Source organism: Myodes glareolus, chromosome 9, assembly GCF_982192425.1.
Source record: "Myodes glareolus chromosome 9, mMyoGla1.1, whole genome shotgun sequence".
Classification (NCBI taxonomy): Eukaryota; Metazoa; Chordata; class Mammalia; order Rodentia; family Cricetidae; genus Myodes; species Myodes glareolus.
In genome coordinates this window covers 94,891,892-94,906,724 of record NC_142034.1, presented here as the reverse complement: position 1 = coordinate 94,906,724, position 14,833 = coordinate 94,891,892, and the positions used below count along the sequence as shown (strand labels likewise).

Here is a 14,833-nt window from a genome sequence, read left to right as displayed (position 1 = left end):
CAATATGTTCAATGATTTTGGGGGAGATTGGTCAGATTCACATAAGAAGCCAAGATAGAAAAGTGCAACTTTTATGTGTCTCACAGGGCTGGGGGAACAGCAGGGAGTGGGGACAGTTTCATGTTGTGCCACAGGAAGTCCAAGAAGGTGGCTGCTTGTAGTGTCCGGCTAAGCCGCTGAAAGTGCCGCTCTGGAGGAAGACAGGAGTTAGGGCTGGGGAAGAGAGGGTTGTCTGCGAACCCACCAGGGGCTTCCCAGGGTCTAAGGCCATGTCTCATACCTGTATAGGGCAGCAGGGCCTCCAGTGTACCCCGCACCCCGTCATAGGCCAGCAGCTCCTCGGGGGCCTCATGCCGCAGCAGCACACCCAGCACGGCCTGGGCATCATGACAGTGTCTGGAGTTGGTGTTCCACGTGACACAGAAGCGCAGCAGGGCCTCTGTGAGTAGAGACAGACACCCTGTTTGTTGGGCCATTCCACTGTGTTCTGCCCACTAGGCCACCCCCTCCTCAGGCTGATCCCTTCCAGCTCGCCCACAACCTTTCTGGTCTCGTCGCAGTCGGAGCACAGTGGCCTCCAGCTTCTCACAGGCCTCAGGATCCCTCCGGATGGCTGTGAGAGGGAAAGTCAGCTTAAAGAAAGGATTTGTTGATCCCTGGAGCTACCCCAACCCCAGCCTGCCCCTTGGGCAGGTACTGACCCTGGATAACAGTCAGTACAGTGTGGGGGCGGTCCAGGGAGATGGCCAGTCCTAGTGCCCGGAGATACCGCTTCTCATGGAGCAGGTTGTCCAGTTCTTGCTGCCTGGTGGGACAGAGGGAAAAAGACATCATCTATCGGAGACCCTGGCTGGGCCCAAGAGCCACAGGTGTGAGCCCTACCTCAACCTCCTTCCTATGCCTCACAGCAGGGAACACAGGGGCTCCTGCTGCTGAGGGCTCTAGGAGATGCTAATGCTGGAGACATGCTGTTGGCATGAAGAGGTCTGCTGAGGGTACGCAGCGGGTGCTACTGAGCCCAGACTTACTTGATCACCTGCTCTTCCCGTTTGGCCTGCTCTTCTGCCTGCTCGGCCTCTGTCACATCCTGGGATCAAATTAGGATCAGACAAGCCCCAGTGCTGTCCCGTGCCCTGCCTCATCCCACCCCTTAGGATTCACAACCTTCCAGAGAATGATTCGGGAGTCACTGCCCCCAGTGATGGCATGGTCATCTAGTCGGCTACAGTGTAGCCCCCAGACCTTGTCCTCGTGAGCATCCAGTGTCCGCACACACTCATTGCTCTTAATGGTCCACAGCTTCAGAAGCCCATCAGAACCACTGAGGTTGAAAACAGAAGGACTTAGTTTAGAGGCATGACCCCCACTACACACCTCCAGCCCTCTCCTAGCCCACTCACCTAGACAGCAGCTGTGAGCCACGGCTCACAAAGGCCACCTTCAGCACAGAAGCATCATGTCCCTCAAAGGTCTACAGAGGGAGACAGAGAGGAACCCAAGCCTTATGAGTATGAAGTGTGACCAGAGGGGGACACGGGACAAGGGGAAACACTTACCTTGAGACAACTGAAGTCCTGCAGTGCCCAGAGCTTGATGGTGCCATCAGCAGAGGCTGTGGCCAGCACCTGGTCTGTGGGCGAGAACTGGACATTCCAGAGGCCACGTCGGTGGCCTGAAAAAACACCCAGCAATTGGCACTGAGGCAAGGCCCAGAGCTTAGCTGTGCGGTCCTGTGAGCCCGTCGCTAACAGCTTGTCATTGGGGGAGACAGCCAGACTGTTGATGTCCTGGTGATGAGAGCAGGTGGTAAAACTCAGACACTCACTCCATGTTAGGCATCAGGCACACCCCATCCCAGAGGCCACGTGCGGCTACTTTGTCATGGCAGCGCTGGGTGGTCTGTGCCTGCAGAAGAATCGGGCCACTGTCTACAGCTGTGTTCTTGGACAACAGGGCTTCAGGGAGGGGCCATAGCTTCACAGTGCAGTCCTGACTGCCCGTCAGCAGGAAAGATTCTTTTAGCCTGTAGCCAACAAGAAAGGGAGACACTGCTCAGGTCCAAGGACACTGTCTGCAGTGTACCAAGCTCTGGCCTTCCACACCATCATCCGGACGAGAGGGATCATCTCAGGATGTAGATTGGTCTACATCGCCCCCAAATGCCTCTGCTCGCAACACCTATCGTTAGAGTCACCACACCTAGCAACTGATCCCAACCATAGAGTCAAGCTCTTAGTGAAGGTCACCTCCTCCAGCAGAACCTTGTTCAGTGTCATTTTGTCTGTCTCAAGTCCTTCCTATGTTGTCCACCTTCCAAGGCCATTTCCAAGAAATCTGCCATGGCACCTGAGTCTCCTTGGGCCTCTTCTCTGTTCTACATCCTTGTGAAAGCCGTAGAGTGTGGTCAAACCAGCACACCCATTCTCCATCCTGGGCTAGAAACCAATGGCTTGGGCCTCTACCTCCTTGGATACCCCTGGGTCTGGTCCTGATCCACTACCTAGAACAGCAGATGGTGCCCACGCTGTGTGTGTGTCCGGAGCCCTGAGCGACACAGGCCACCTGGCCAGCCTTGTTCATCCTCCAGATGCGTATGCTCTGATCCTGCGGATAGTAAGGGTGGAAGAGAGGCGATGGGTCATGGAGCTGTTGCTTTTGTTTTCACCTGGGAGGCCTGTTCCTTTGTATCTTGTATAGAGTCTCACCTTGGCACAGCTGGCAAAAAGCCACCCCTTCCGGAACACATCCAGGGCCAGGACAATGTCTGGAAGAGAGGGGAAGAGTGGTCAGAGATGAGCTATACAAAGGGGGCAGGGAAGAGAAGCTGTCAAAGCCAGGCTAGGATGCCAGGGGTGTCAGAGGGCGTGACCTGCCTGTATGACCGTGGAGGATCTGACAGGCCAAAGTCTGCAGCTCAAACACTTTCAGGCAAGGGCTGTTAGAAGCCACAACAATGTGGGAGTCATTGGGCCCAAGGAACCGAACATCCAACACCTCCTCGCTATAGCCGGCAAACTGTGGGAGATAGGAAGGTCATAGTGAGGGCCTGTAAGAAAGGAAGCCTAACCCCCAATCCCTGCACCAGGCAGGAAGAAGTGCTAACCTGTTTCTGCAGCTGTAAGGAACATGCCTCATAAAGGAGCAGGTTGTGATCGGCGGTGACAGTGAGGAGCAGGCCGGCAGAACGGGCTAGGGTACAATGGGTCAATTCCTGCCCTAGTCCTGGCATCTGTGGCTGGGTGTACACACACTGCCCAGAAGCAGCCTCCCACACACGGAGGATCCCTGTATGAGGACAGGGCTGTTGGGGGATGACGTCCACAGGCTTCTCCCAGGCCCCTCATCCACATGTGGCCAGCCTCCCCACACCTTGGTCACCAGCTGTTAAGAAGTGTAGGCCTGAGTTCTTCACACCCAGCGCAGGTGCTGGCTCCTCGGGCAATAGCACAGCAGCTTCCACGCTCTGTGGATGAGCAGGATCAGAGCCTATACAGCCATGACTCCCATCCCTGCCCCCTTCGCTGGCCCTGGCCTGCCGGGCCATACCTCAAACACTGGCACTGTTCTTTTGGCCTGGTAGCTCTGAAGGTCCCAGACTATGCAGATCTTATCACGGCCAGAACTGAGGAGAAACAGATTCCTCAGTTCCAGGTTCAGCCTTGGCCTCCCCTTCCGCCCGAGCCCTGTGTGGCCAGCCGCTGACCTGAGCATGGTATGGCCGTCCTCGCTAAAGGAGAGGGACGTGACAGCACTGTAGTGTGAGGTCAGAACGGCCAGACACGAGCGGTCCTGCAGGGACCACACACGGATAGAGGTGTCCACGGCTGAGGAGAAGAGCAACAGGCGAGTGGGGTCCGGATGGAAGGCCACCAAACTGGAGCAAGATAGAGATGAATTAGCCGTACTCCAAGGGCGGCACTTCCATCTACCCTTCCTCCACCAACCCACTCACTGAACGACACCGGGGGAGCCTCGAAGGTGGTGTGTCCCATAATGTTGCACAATGTCCCAGACACGTACAGCGCCATCACAGCCACCTGTGGGAATGTGTTTGAGGTAAAGGTGTACAGAGTCCTTGCCCTTGTGTCCTCCAGCGCCCCCACCTAGCTGGGGTCCCACCTGTGGCTAACAGTGTAGAGGTGGTGTCGAAAGCCATGGAGGCCACAGGGGCTGTGTGTATCGCCTTCCACAGACGAGTGACGGTGCCTTCTCGCCAGGCCCACTGAGCCAGCAGCAGTGCCCGGCTGGCTGTTACCAGGACCTGGGGGCAGGGTAAGACAGTACAGCCGGGGGATAAGACACATTTGCCAATTCAGTGTGGAAGGGAGGTACCAGTGCTTACCCACCACCCCTACCCATCATACTTCATTATCAGGACTGAGGTCAAAGGCAGTAATGTCCTCTTGGTCCTCCTAAGGGGAAAGTGGGAACACAGAGCACCGTAAGAATATGCTACCTTCCCCTCAAGCCCCTCACACCTGCCTAGCCTGTCCTCACCTGCTCCAGGCTCCGAAGCAAAGCCCCTGAGGCCACATCGAGGATGTTGACTTTGGTACCACAGACACAAAAGAGGTGATGGCCGGTCTGGTCCAGCTATGGACAAAGGGGTCTCAATTAAGGAACCACTCAGTATTCCCTATCCCTTTGACCCCTAACTGCCCCTGGAGATAGTTACCTGTGCTTTCCCGCCCTTGTAGAAAGGTTCTATCTTTCGTTCAACAGCATAGCTGGAAAGAGAATATGATACTGAGTGATTGCCCAACTCCCTCGCCCCATTCCAAGCTCTGTGCTAGGTGTTCTCCCAGAGATGAGTCAAATCCTTGACCTTGCAGAGTACCTAGGCAGCGGCAGGAACCTAGAGACAAAAACTAACACTCAGCCATGCAGTGGTGGCGAGCGCCTTTAATCCCAGGACTTGGGAGGCAGAGGCAGGTGGATCTCCATGAGTTTGAGGCCAGCCTGGTCTACAACAGCTAGTTCCAGGACAGCTAGGACTGTCATACAGAGAAACCCTGTCTCAAAAAACAAAAACAAAAACAAAAAACCTATACACAAACAAACAAAAAACCTAACAGCTCAGAGGGTGGATGTTATCATCACCTTACAGAAAGGTTGTGACCCAAGGCTAGTTGGTGATCATGCCTCTTGGCTCTCATGGGGTCGTCATATAACTTGAAGAGGTGGGCCTGAATAACGTGAAGGCCAGGCTTCAGAAGAGAGGCTTTTTGGGGCTCCCTGCTAGCTGGGGGAGGCCAGAAAAAGGTAACACACTCTCGAGGTCTTCACCAGTGAGGCCCAGCATGCCACTACATTACCAAGTCTCCCTCTTCCTGCCTCAGCCTCATTTGGTTTCTCCCCAACTAGCTGTCCTTTCTGGGATCTGACTAATGCTGCCCTCTTTCCCATTTTCTCCACTGCTTTGGTCCAAGCCAAGCCACTGCAGTTTCCTGGGGGGTGAGGGAAGTGGCCTTACCAGTCTCACTGGGTGCCCTGCCTACCCTTCCATCTCTGTTGTATAGTGCCTTTTAGAACAGCCGATGGGTGACATCGCAGTGCTCAAAGCTTCCCTTCGTCTCATGTGCTTCCGCGACCCTGCCCAGGAAGGACTTCTGCCCATCTTTCTGAACCGTCAACGGTGCAGCACCGTTATTCCTGGTCCAGGTCCTGTGACAGGTCTTCTGCCTCTATCCTATATGTGGGCTGGTCTGGTCTTCCCAAATCCAAGGCTCACCTCTCCCTATACCCCCAGCCCCAAGTCCACTCCCTGGAAGTCTGCCCATCAAGATAAAACCAGCCTCCCATGCTTTGCACCCAGTGAACCCACCAACAGAGGTGCTTTCTTTGCTAACACTTAATAATCTAATCTACTCAGCGACGGGTAAAAACTGTTTGTCTGGAAACTCTACGCTACGGATAAAGGCAGAGCCTGTTCCCATCCTAGCACTAAACAGAGCTGCACACAGCTAGGGGGACTGACTGAGCACAGGACTCAGCCCCCTGTATCACCGTGAACGCCCTCCTAAACTGGTTCTTTCCCGGTTCCTCGGACAGCGAACCCATCTCCCTTCGCCGCCGGCGCCTCCATCCAGTGCTTACTTGGCTTTGAAGCGGCTCACTCCGGCCGCAGGCTCGGCCATGTCCGAGTACAGTCGATTCCTCCAAACTCAGCAGCCCTCCGCCGCGTGAAACAGACACCGCGCTGCTCTGTACTTCATGGCACGTTCTGATGACATCACGAGCTGCAACTACTTTGACGTCATCAACACGCGCCCTGGGAGACAACTTTACTGTGGGTACCAGCTATGGCGATCGGGACTGGAAGCTAAAAGCAGCAGCCAACTTGCTGAACGTCTTGCATTTTTTGACTACTTATTTGCTATTTTTTATTTATAATTTATTTTTATTTTGTCTTTCTATTTATTATTTGTTTTAATTTTGTCTTGATTTTTTCTTTTTCTTTCTTTCTTTTTTTTCGAGACAGGGTTTTCTCGCTCTGTTGATCAGACTGGTCTCGAACTCACGAGATTCACCTGCCTCTGTCTCTCCAGTGCTGGGATTTAAAGGTGTGGACTACCAACACCCCAACACCAGGCTGTCTTGTTTTCTTTTCATTAAAAAAAAAAAAATTTAAACCGGACGGTGGTGGCGCACCCTGTTACTGCCCTGCCCTCGGGAAGCAGAGGCAGGTGGATCTCTGAGTTCGAGGCCAGTCTGGGTCTACAGAGCTAGTTCCAAGACAGACAGTGCTACACACAGACAAACCCTGACTCAAAAAACCATGAATAAATAAAATTTAATTTAAGTCAAGTAGTGGTGGCACACACCTTTAATCCCAGCACTTGGAGGCAGAGGCAGGAAGATTATCGAGTTTAAGGCCACCCTGATCTACAGAGTGAGTTCCAGGGCTACTCAGAGAAGCCCTATCTTGAAAAACAAAACAATTTAACTTAAGGAGAATTCTGGTTATGTATTCAGCTAGTTTTAGGCTGCTCTGGAACTGTGTGGTAGTCAAGGGTGGCTTCAGGCTCAAGATTTTTCTGTTTCGGTCTCTGAATACCATACCCTCAATTTATCATTAAGTGTGTATGTGTATGCCACATGACCTCCCACTCTCCATAGTGTGTGTGGAGATAGAAGACATGGAAGTAGGTTTTTTTCTCCCACTGTGTAGGTCTCATGAATGAAACTCAGATTATCAGATTTGGTAGCAGGTACTTAGTGAGCCATCTCTCTGGCCCAGGCCATTTAGAGGCAGGGTTGTTCTGTGTAGCTCTGGCTGTCCTAGAACTCCCTCAGGCTGGCCTTGAACTCTCAGAGATCTGCCTCTGCCTCCCGGGTTGTGGTGTGCACCATCACTGCTCATTCCAGGGATTTTATCTTAATGTGAATCTTTAAAAAGCTTCTGGCCTGGGCATGGTTGCAACGGCCTTTAATCCCTGCACTCAGGAGGCAGAACCAAGATCTCTTCAGAATTCAAGGCCTGCCTGGTATACAAAGCAAGTTCCAGGACAGCCAGAGTTATACACAAAGAAACTTTGTTTCAAAAAACAACAAAACAAAATCCACAAAGCTTTTATTTTAAACTGCCAGGGGTTTATCTTAGGTCAGGAGGGTGAGGATGAAGCCAGCTATCTTGGAAGGTCATTATCCTGTGATGGGTATTCTTGATTGTCAACTTGACTACATCTGTAATTAACTAGGTTAGTTTCTTTTTTCTTTTTTTGGTTTTTCAAGACATGGCTTCTCTGTGTTGCCCTGGCTGTCCTGGAACTCACTATGTAAGAGCAGGCTAGCCTCAAACTCACAGAGATCTGCTTGCCTCTGCTTCCTGAGTGCTTGGATTAAAGGTGTGGGCAGCTACCACCACCCTACTTGTTGAGAGCTTTTTATTTATTTATCTATTTATGTATTCATTGGGTTTTTCCAGACAGGGTTTCTCTGTGTATCAGCTCTTGACTTTCCTGAGGAACTTTTTCTTTTCTTCTTTTTTCTTTTTTTGTTTTTGTTTTTTTGAGACAGGGTAGGAACTTTTTCTTAATTAAATCATTTGGAGTTACTACCCTATTGTAATCTGGATTTTTTTCTTTTATTTTGGTTTTCTGAGACAAGGTTTCTCTATATTACAGTCCTAGCTGTAACTGGAACTTGCTCTGTAAGACTTGAACTCACAGAGATCTGCCTGCTTCTGCCTCCCAAGTGCTGGGATTAAAGGTGTGCACCACCAGTATCTGGTTTAATATGAATCTTTTGAGATGAAAAGATCCACCTTTAATCTGGGACACATCTTCTGGCATCCTATAAAAAAGAACATGGAAGAAGGATGTTGCCTGCTTGCTTGCCAGTTTCACTGGCAAGTCTTTTTTCCTTTCCCTTCCCTTCCCTTCCCTTCCCTTCCCTTCCCTTCCCTTCCCTTCCCTTCTCTTCCTTTCCTTTTCTTTCCTACTTCTTCAGTATTCTGGTGTATACTGAAGACCATCTGAGACATCAACTTCATGGAGTGAACACCTACTGGATTCTTGCACCTTCCAAATGGTCATTGCTCAGCAGTTTATAACACTCCTTCTTTTTTTTTAAACATCAATTCCTGTCTTTTTATTTATTCATACATAATTACTTGTCTTCTGGCTTGTTGAAGCAGTAAGTCAGACAGCACTTGCCACAATAATGTCTGTCAAAGTGGCTAGCCATTATAACACTCCTTCTTGAAGAAGACCTGGATCTGATTCCCAGCAATCACATGGTGACTCAACAACCATCCATAACTCCATTTCCAGGGTAGTCAATGCCCTCTTCTGACTTCTAGGGCACCAGGAATGCACATACAAACATTCATACACTCCAAGTGGTGGTTGTGCACACCTTTAATCCCAGCACTCAGGGGGCAGAGACAGGCGGATCTCTGAGTTTGAGGCCAGCCTGGTCTACAGAGTGAGTTCCTGGACAGCCAGAGCTACACAGAGAAATCCTGTCTCAAAACAAGAAAAACATTGATAAACATGAAGTCAATCTACAGAGATACTTGTGGCCAGGCATGGTGGTACATGCCTTTAATCCCAGGACTTGGAAGAGGGAATAGGATCCTTGTGAGTTTGAGATAGCCTGGTCTACATGTTTTAGTACAGCTAGGACAGCGTAGAGATCCTGCCTCCAGAGGCATGGTTTGTCTTCTGGAAAGAGATCTTAAATTCTAAAAGTGTGTCAGACCACCTTACAGGATATACTGACCCACATAATGATGGGTCAATAATTGAACCACACCTTTTTTTTTTTTTCTTGCATCTCTGTTGAAGCCAGAAGAAAGCATAAGTTCCCCTGGACCCCTGGATCTAGAGTTACAGGTGTTATTAACAGCTGGATGCTGGGAATCAAACCTGGGAATAAAATCCATGTCCTCTAGAAGACCAGCCAGTGTTTTTTTTTTTTTTTTAAAAATATTTATTATGTATACAATATTCTGTCTGTGTGTCTGCCTGCAGGCCAGAAGAGGGCATCAGATCTCATTTCAGATGGTTGTGAGCTGTCATGTGGTTGCTGGGAATTGAACTCAGGACCTTTAGAAGGGCAGGCAATGCTCTTAACTGCTGATCCATCTCTCCAGTCCCCTGTTGTTTGTTTGTTTGTTTGTTTTTTGAGACCGGGTTTATCTGTATAGGCAGACTGGCCTCAAACTCATCATCCTGCCTCGGCCTCCCGAGTGCTGAGATTAAAAGTATGTACCGCCACCGAATGACATGGCATCTACTCTTGATTTAGAGTTTTGAGTTATTTGTGTAACCAGCCAGGAAGCTATTAGGCTGAGAGAAAAGTGGGAAGAAGAGTTCATGAAGAAGGGAACAGCTTTGCAGGGTCTACTCAGTGGTAGATCCAGTCAGAGAAAAAAAAAGTCTGGGGGGAGAAAAAGGCCAGTGTCTGATATGGAAGGTTAGCAGAGGTGACAAGGACAACAGAGCACACAGCACACGCAGGATATGAGGTGGGCTAGGCCTGGGCTTAGCGTCTATATAATTCCTTTATAAGACATCTTGGCCCTGCACACCCCACAGCTCAGCCTCCGGGGCGACCTCAGTCTCCTGTGCCCTGGAACTCAGAAGCAGGGAGTCATCCTCCAGGAAGTCGCCCAACTGTGCCAGCTGCCGGCGGATGAAGTTGGTGGTGCGGTGCACCCGGCGCACACGCCTCAGCAGGCTCAGTAGCAGGGTCTGATTGCGCTCGTGGCGCTGTGCCCAAGCATCACGTAGCTCACGGTAGCAGTTGTGTTGCTCGCCCTCAGAGGCAGCCAGAGTGGCTCCACAGCCTAAGGGGCAGCGCTGCTGGCCATCCTGCTGGCAATGCTGGCGGTGTTCATCTAGGACCCCACGCAGAACCCGTGCAGTGCAGCCCTCATTGGGGCAGGTCATCAGCTCGAAGGGGCATGAGTTATGGTGACCCTTGCGATGAGCCAAAGGGCATGTCACCAAGCAGCCAGCTGCAGCGTTCTTGCACTAGGGAGTATAAGAAAGCTCAGTGTGAATTAAACTAGGTTAAGGCATTGTCACGTGGGGCTCCTATATAATCTCTAACCTATGATATCCCCTGACAGGGAAACAAGTGAATTCTGGAGCCTCCTATGCTTTCTGTTTGCTTGCTTTTTTTTTTTTAAATATTTATTTAACTTTATTTTATGTGCATCGGTGTGAAGGTGTCAGATCCCCTACAACTGGATCTTCAGACAGTTGTGAGCTGCCATGTGGGTGCTGGGAATTGAACCCGGGTCCTCTGGAAGAGCAGTCAGTGCTCTTAACCACTGAGCCATCTCTCCAGTCCCCGCTTTTTGGTTTTTCAAGACAGGGTTTCTCTGTAGCTTTGGAGCCTGTCCTGGAACTAGTTCTTTTAGATCAGGCTGGTCTCAAACTCAGAGATCCTCCTGCATCTGCCTCCTGGGTGCTGGGATTGAAGGCGTGCACTACCACTACCACTGCCTGGCTTGCCTCATAAGCTTTTTATTGATTTTTGGAGACAGGGTTTCTCTGTGTACCCTTGACTGTCCTGGAACTTGCTCTGTAGACCAGCTGGTCCTCTCAAACTCAGAGATCAGCCTGCTTCTGCCTCTCCAGTGCTGAGATTAAAAGTGTGCACCACCATACCTTGCTGCCTGCTAACTTTTGTGATTCCAAGTTTCTCCATTTTGTAAGTTAGAGGGCAGAAGAGAAAGGGCTAGTGACCAGGCACTTCACCTCTGAAATTCATTTATGATTCCCACATTACACCTGAAGTTCCAAGGAACCCAGGAATAAGCAGCTTGCCCAGTCACACAGCAAACGGTAGACCCTTAATTCACGTCTTTAACCATGTCTATGGCCTTTGTCTTCTACTCGATTCTGACAAAGGGCTTCTTGACAACTCTTCTGGCTCTGCTCCACCCCCCAGGACAGGAGTGGACGGATGCCCTGAGCTACCTTGACTTGTAGACGGCCAATGGTTTTCCGGAGTTTATTCACTTGGACCATCTTTCTTCTTTTCACCTCTTGTCTACAGCATGGACAGGTGTTTTGTCTAGAAAGAGGTATCAGTGTGATGTTGTAAGTGGTAAAGTCATGTGACTGCCAGAGCAAGCTTTCATGGGGGCAACCCAGCTAGTCCCTTCTTTCTGGCTGGAGAAGACATAATGGGGGGGGGGGGGGGCTAGAGTGAGAACGTGGCTCCCAAGCTGAGGCTAGGGACTTCAGACACGAGAGAGGGAGGCACACACATTCTGAGTGTCCCAGATTTTGCAGCTGAGTCTTATAGCCATTGGAACCCAGTTTTGGGTAGACCGTCCCTTCCCATTCTTGGCTGCAGGAGTTGTCCCCCCACCCTCCTGGATTCCTAATGGCACCTGGCTAGCCACTGGAAGATGCACTTTTTGCAGAAGATGTGACTGCATGGCAACCTCATTGGCTTCTTGAGAACCCCATGGCAGACGGAACACAGGAAGTTGTAGTCAGGAGGGCTGATAAAGAGGTTGAGATCGTACCCACCACTCTGCAAAGACCAGGTCAGTGTTAAGGCCTGGGCATGAGATCCAGGCCCCCCGCCCCCAAGCACTCATACCAACAAGATACTCCAGCAATTTTTTGGTAGGGAGGCAGGCTACATGAAGAAACTCAATTATAGAGCCTCCAAGGACCAGACCCCACTTCAAGGGTGAACCTACGGGAGTTGACTCCCCCAAGATTTGACTGAAGAGGCTGGGGATAGCTCAGGTTATACCACCTAGAGCCTTCTGAAAGGTTTTCTTGTCCCATAAAGCAGCTGGCATTCATTCTCAAGTGTGATATGGCATGGATTCCTGATGGCTGGGCAGCTAGAAAGAGACCAGGGGCTCACCATGATCTGTGTCTGGACGGCAGCGCCACTGAGGCAGAGAGTTCAGGAGTCTCCATTTCACAGCATATGGGAATTGACATCACAGTGGCATTGTCTAGCTTTGGCCAATCACAGCTCTGGTCCAGGACCACCTTACCCTTTCCCTCTGAAGGTGGTAGAGTAGCCTCAACTCTACCCTGTCTACAGAATCTTTCCCTGGCAGCCTAGGTTTTTGCTGACAGTTTCCCCAAGGCCAGCAGGATCACAGGGATTGAAGCCTCCTCTATTAACATCCCTTCCCAAGGACTAGGCCATCCTGTGAAAGAGCCCAGGTTTTTCAACTTAACTGTAAAACCAAGAAACAAAAAAGGCCTTGGGGAGATATGTTTTGGTTTTTTGAAGATAGGGTTTTTCTGTGTAGCCCTGGCTGACCTCAAACTCAGAGATCCACATGCCTCTGCCTCCCAAGTGCTGAGATTAAAGGCGTGCACCACCACCACCACCTGGTTAATAAGTTTTAGTATACGTGTTGTAATTTTTTCTTTACTATAACAGTCTCCATATTAGTATAGAGATCACACTGGTCAAATAACCATCACTAAGCAGAACATAAAGTAGGCCTACGGGAACAATACTGGAGCCGCTGACATTCATGGGTAATCCCCTCCTTCAGCTACAGGCTGTCTTGGGAGATTCCAAAGTATACATAAAAGTAACTACAAAGGTCACTTCACCATGCAGCTTCTAGGTCATCTTTGATGGGGTACAACTGCTGCTGTTTGGGGTCCGCAGATGCTCAGTGAAATGAATATTGGTTCACGCTGGGCGGTGGTTGCTCACGCCTTTAATCCCAGTACTCGGGAGGCAGGTGGATCTTTGTGAGCTCGAGGCCAGCCTGGTCTACAAGAGCTAGTTCCAGGACAGGTTCCAAAGCCACAGAGAAACCCTGTCTCAAAAAATCAAAAATAGGGGGCTGGAGAGATGGCTCAGTGGTTAAGAGCACTGCCTGCTCTTCCAAAGGTCCTGAGTTCAATTTCCAGCAACCACATGGTGGCTCACAACCATCTTTAATGAGGTCTGGTGCCCTATTCTGGCCTTCAGGCATACACACAGAAAGAATATTGTATACATAATAAATAAACATTAAAAAAAACAAAAAATAAACAAATATTGGTTCACAAAGTTTAACTTCAGTGTAGTCACATAATTTGGCCATCACTGGTGCCCTATTTGGTGTGGACAGATGTCTCCCTAGGGGAAAAAAAAAAGATGCCAACACATTTTTTCAAGACTACTTTTTGCATAGGTGGTCAGGTCAATTAAAAAAAAATTATATATACAGTGTTCTGTCTGTAGGCCAGAAGAGGGTGCCAGATCTCATTACAGATGACTGTGAACCATGTGGTTGCTGGGAATTAAGGATTGTTAAAATCCATGCCTTCATTGAATACAGACCAAGACCCGACCTCCAAACATACAAAAAGCTATGCCGGGGCTGGAGATGGCTTAGAACCGGAGTTCTTTCAAAGGACCTGGGTTTGTTTTCCAACAGCCACATGGGCGCTTTCAACTACACGAAACTCCAGTTCCACAAGATCTGATGTCTTTAGAGACGCACATGGTACACATACATACATGTAGGAGAAATAAAAACACACTTAAAAAAAGCTGGTTTTGAAAGAAATCCAACTGCGTCGGCCATCCAGATACTGACTGCTGGGACCAATACACCTGGCCACGAATGCATATTTCACTTAAACTGAAAGGAACCCCTCCCCCCAAAACATAAAATACATACACGGAAAGTTAAACCTCTTTATTTAACAGGACGCTGGAACCCTGCCATTTTCCCGGGCGAAGCAGCGGTAGTAGCATCCAGATCCGGGGCAATCTGTGAAGAAATGACGTGGTTAGCATCGATGGCACCAGCCAGGCCGCCAGAGCGGCGAGGCGATCCGGAATGTAGGGGCCTGGGTTTCACCCTCCCACACTGGGACAGCGGGCGGTGAGCTGAGGCCCCTGTGGCTCTGGGCGCCGAATCTCACCTCCGGCCACAGCCAAAGCCGAAGATGATTTTCAACGAACGCCCATTTACCGGGCCAACAGCGAACGGGGCTAGCGGCCGGTGAGGCGCAACTTACCTGGCAGACGGTCCGGCGCGACACAATCGTGAGCACTACGGGGCCCGAGAGGCGCCCGCGCGAGGTCTTTATAGGCCCTCCCCGTCGGTGCCCGTGGCGGCTTCGGCGAGGGAAAACGCGTAGGCGCAGAGAGAACGTGGCGGGGGCGGGCTAATACTCAGCCAATTACAGCTTGGGATGATCTGCGTCGGCAGTCGAGATATCGCGGCGCTTGGTGCACTATAAAAACTCCCTTCCGCGCACCCTCGCTCTTCTTCTTCTTCTGGAAGACACGTGAGTCTGTGTGGTTGTGCCGCGGGTGTGGGCCCTGGGCAGTGGAAATCCGAGGGCATCCGGACCAAGACACCCGTAGCCGGAAAGACCAGTTC

At 50.6% G+C, this 14,833-nt stretch overlaps 2 protein-coding genes and 1 non-coding gene across 5 annotated transcripts; all 3 read right to left on the bottom strand.

The window, feature by feature from the left end:
• Positions 1-55: 55 nt before the first annotated feature.
• Positions 56-6,233, bottom strand: Tbl3 (transducin beta like 3). Its single transcript, XM_048436231.3, has 22 exons — positions 6,097-6,233; positions 4,676-4,727; positions 4,498-4,593; positions 4,365-4,412; positions 4,120-4,261; positions 3,953-4,037; positions 3,704-3,874; positions 3,547-3,622; positions 3,370-3,463; positions 3,104-3,285; positions 2,874-3,015; positions 2,706-2,764; positions 2,501-2,604; positions 1,876-2,023; positions 1,557-1,787; positions 1,401-1,471; positions 1,165-1,321; positions 1,029-1,087; positions 702-805; positions 542-613; positions 281-439; positions 56-190 (listed from the first exon to the last, which is right to left on the bottom strand). Exons 1-22 carry the CDS (start codon positions 6,135-6,137, stop codon positions 81-83), a joined length of 2,403 nt encoding a protein of 800 aa, XP_048292188.1. The 5' UTR covers positions 6,138-6,233; the 3' UTR covers positions 56-80.
• Positions 6,234-9,967: 3,734 nt separating this feature from the next.
• On the bottom strand, positions 9,968-14,784 carry Rnf151 (ring finger protein 151). 3 transcript variants are annotated; one of them, XM_048436228.3, is made up of 5 exons: positions 14,466-14,784; positions 14,123-14,215; positions 11,855-12,000; positions 11,436-11,532; positions 9,968-10,481 (listed from the first exon to the last, which is right to left on the bottom strand). In XM_048436228.3, exons 3-5 carry the CDS (start codon positions 11,911-11,913, stop codon positions 10,011-10,013), a joined length of 627 nt encoding a protein of 208 aa, XP_048292185.1. In that variant the 5' UTR covers positions 11,914-12,000; positions 14,123-14,215; positions 14,466-14,784; the 3' UTR covers positions 9,968-10,010. The 3 variants fall into 3 exon arrangements, with proteins under 3 accessions (XP_048292185.1, XP_085550862.1, XP_048292184.1); XM_085694736.2 differs by lacking the exons at positions 14,123-14,215; positions 14,466-14,784 and adding an exon at positions 12,346-13,493 and having other exon boundaries at positions 11,855-11,968; XM_048436227.3 differs by lacking the exons at positions 14,123-14,215; positions 14,466-14,784 and adding an exon at positions 12,346-13,452.
• Positions 14,283-14,409, bottom strand: LOC125401884 (small nucleolar RNA ACA64). The gene has a single exon (XR_007232482.2). It is a non-coding gene; the product is annotated as a small nucleolar RNA ACA64 (small nucleolar RNA).
• Positions 14,785-14,833: the final 49 nt, after the last annotated feature.

Bases quoted from the DNA above. Each gene is read 5' to 3' on its own strand.
- Tbl3 (XM_048436231.3), bottom strand. From the start codon at position 6,137: ATGGCCGAGCCTGCGGCCGGAGTGAGCCGCTTCAAAGCCAA. The intron at 1,472-1,556 runs GTAAGTGTTTCC...CTCCCTCTGTAG, and splicing joins AGGACTTCAGTTGTCTCAAG to ACCTTTGAGGGACATGATGC. The intron at 440-541 runs GTTGTGGGCGAG...CTCTACTCACAG, and splicing joins ACTGCGACGAGACCAGAAAG to AGGCCCTGCTGCGCTTCTGT.
- Rnf151 (XM_085694736.2), bottom strand. From the start codon at position 12,425: ATGTCAATTCCCATATGCTGTGAAATGGAGACTCCTGAACTCTCTGCC. The intron at 11,533-11,854 runs GTGCCATTAGGA...ACCTCTTTCTAG, and splicing joins ATCTTCCAGTGGCTAGCCAG to ACAAAACACCTGTCCATGCT. The intron at 10,482-11,435 runs GTAGCTCAGGGC...TATACTCCCTAG, and splicing joins TTGGCCGTCTACAAGTCAAG to TGCAAGAACGCTGCAGCTGG.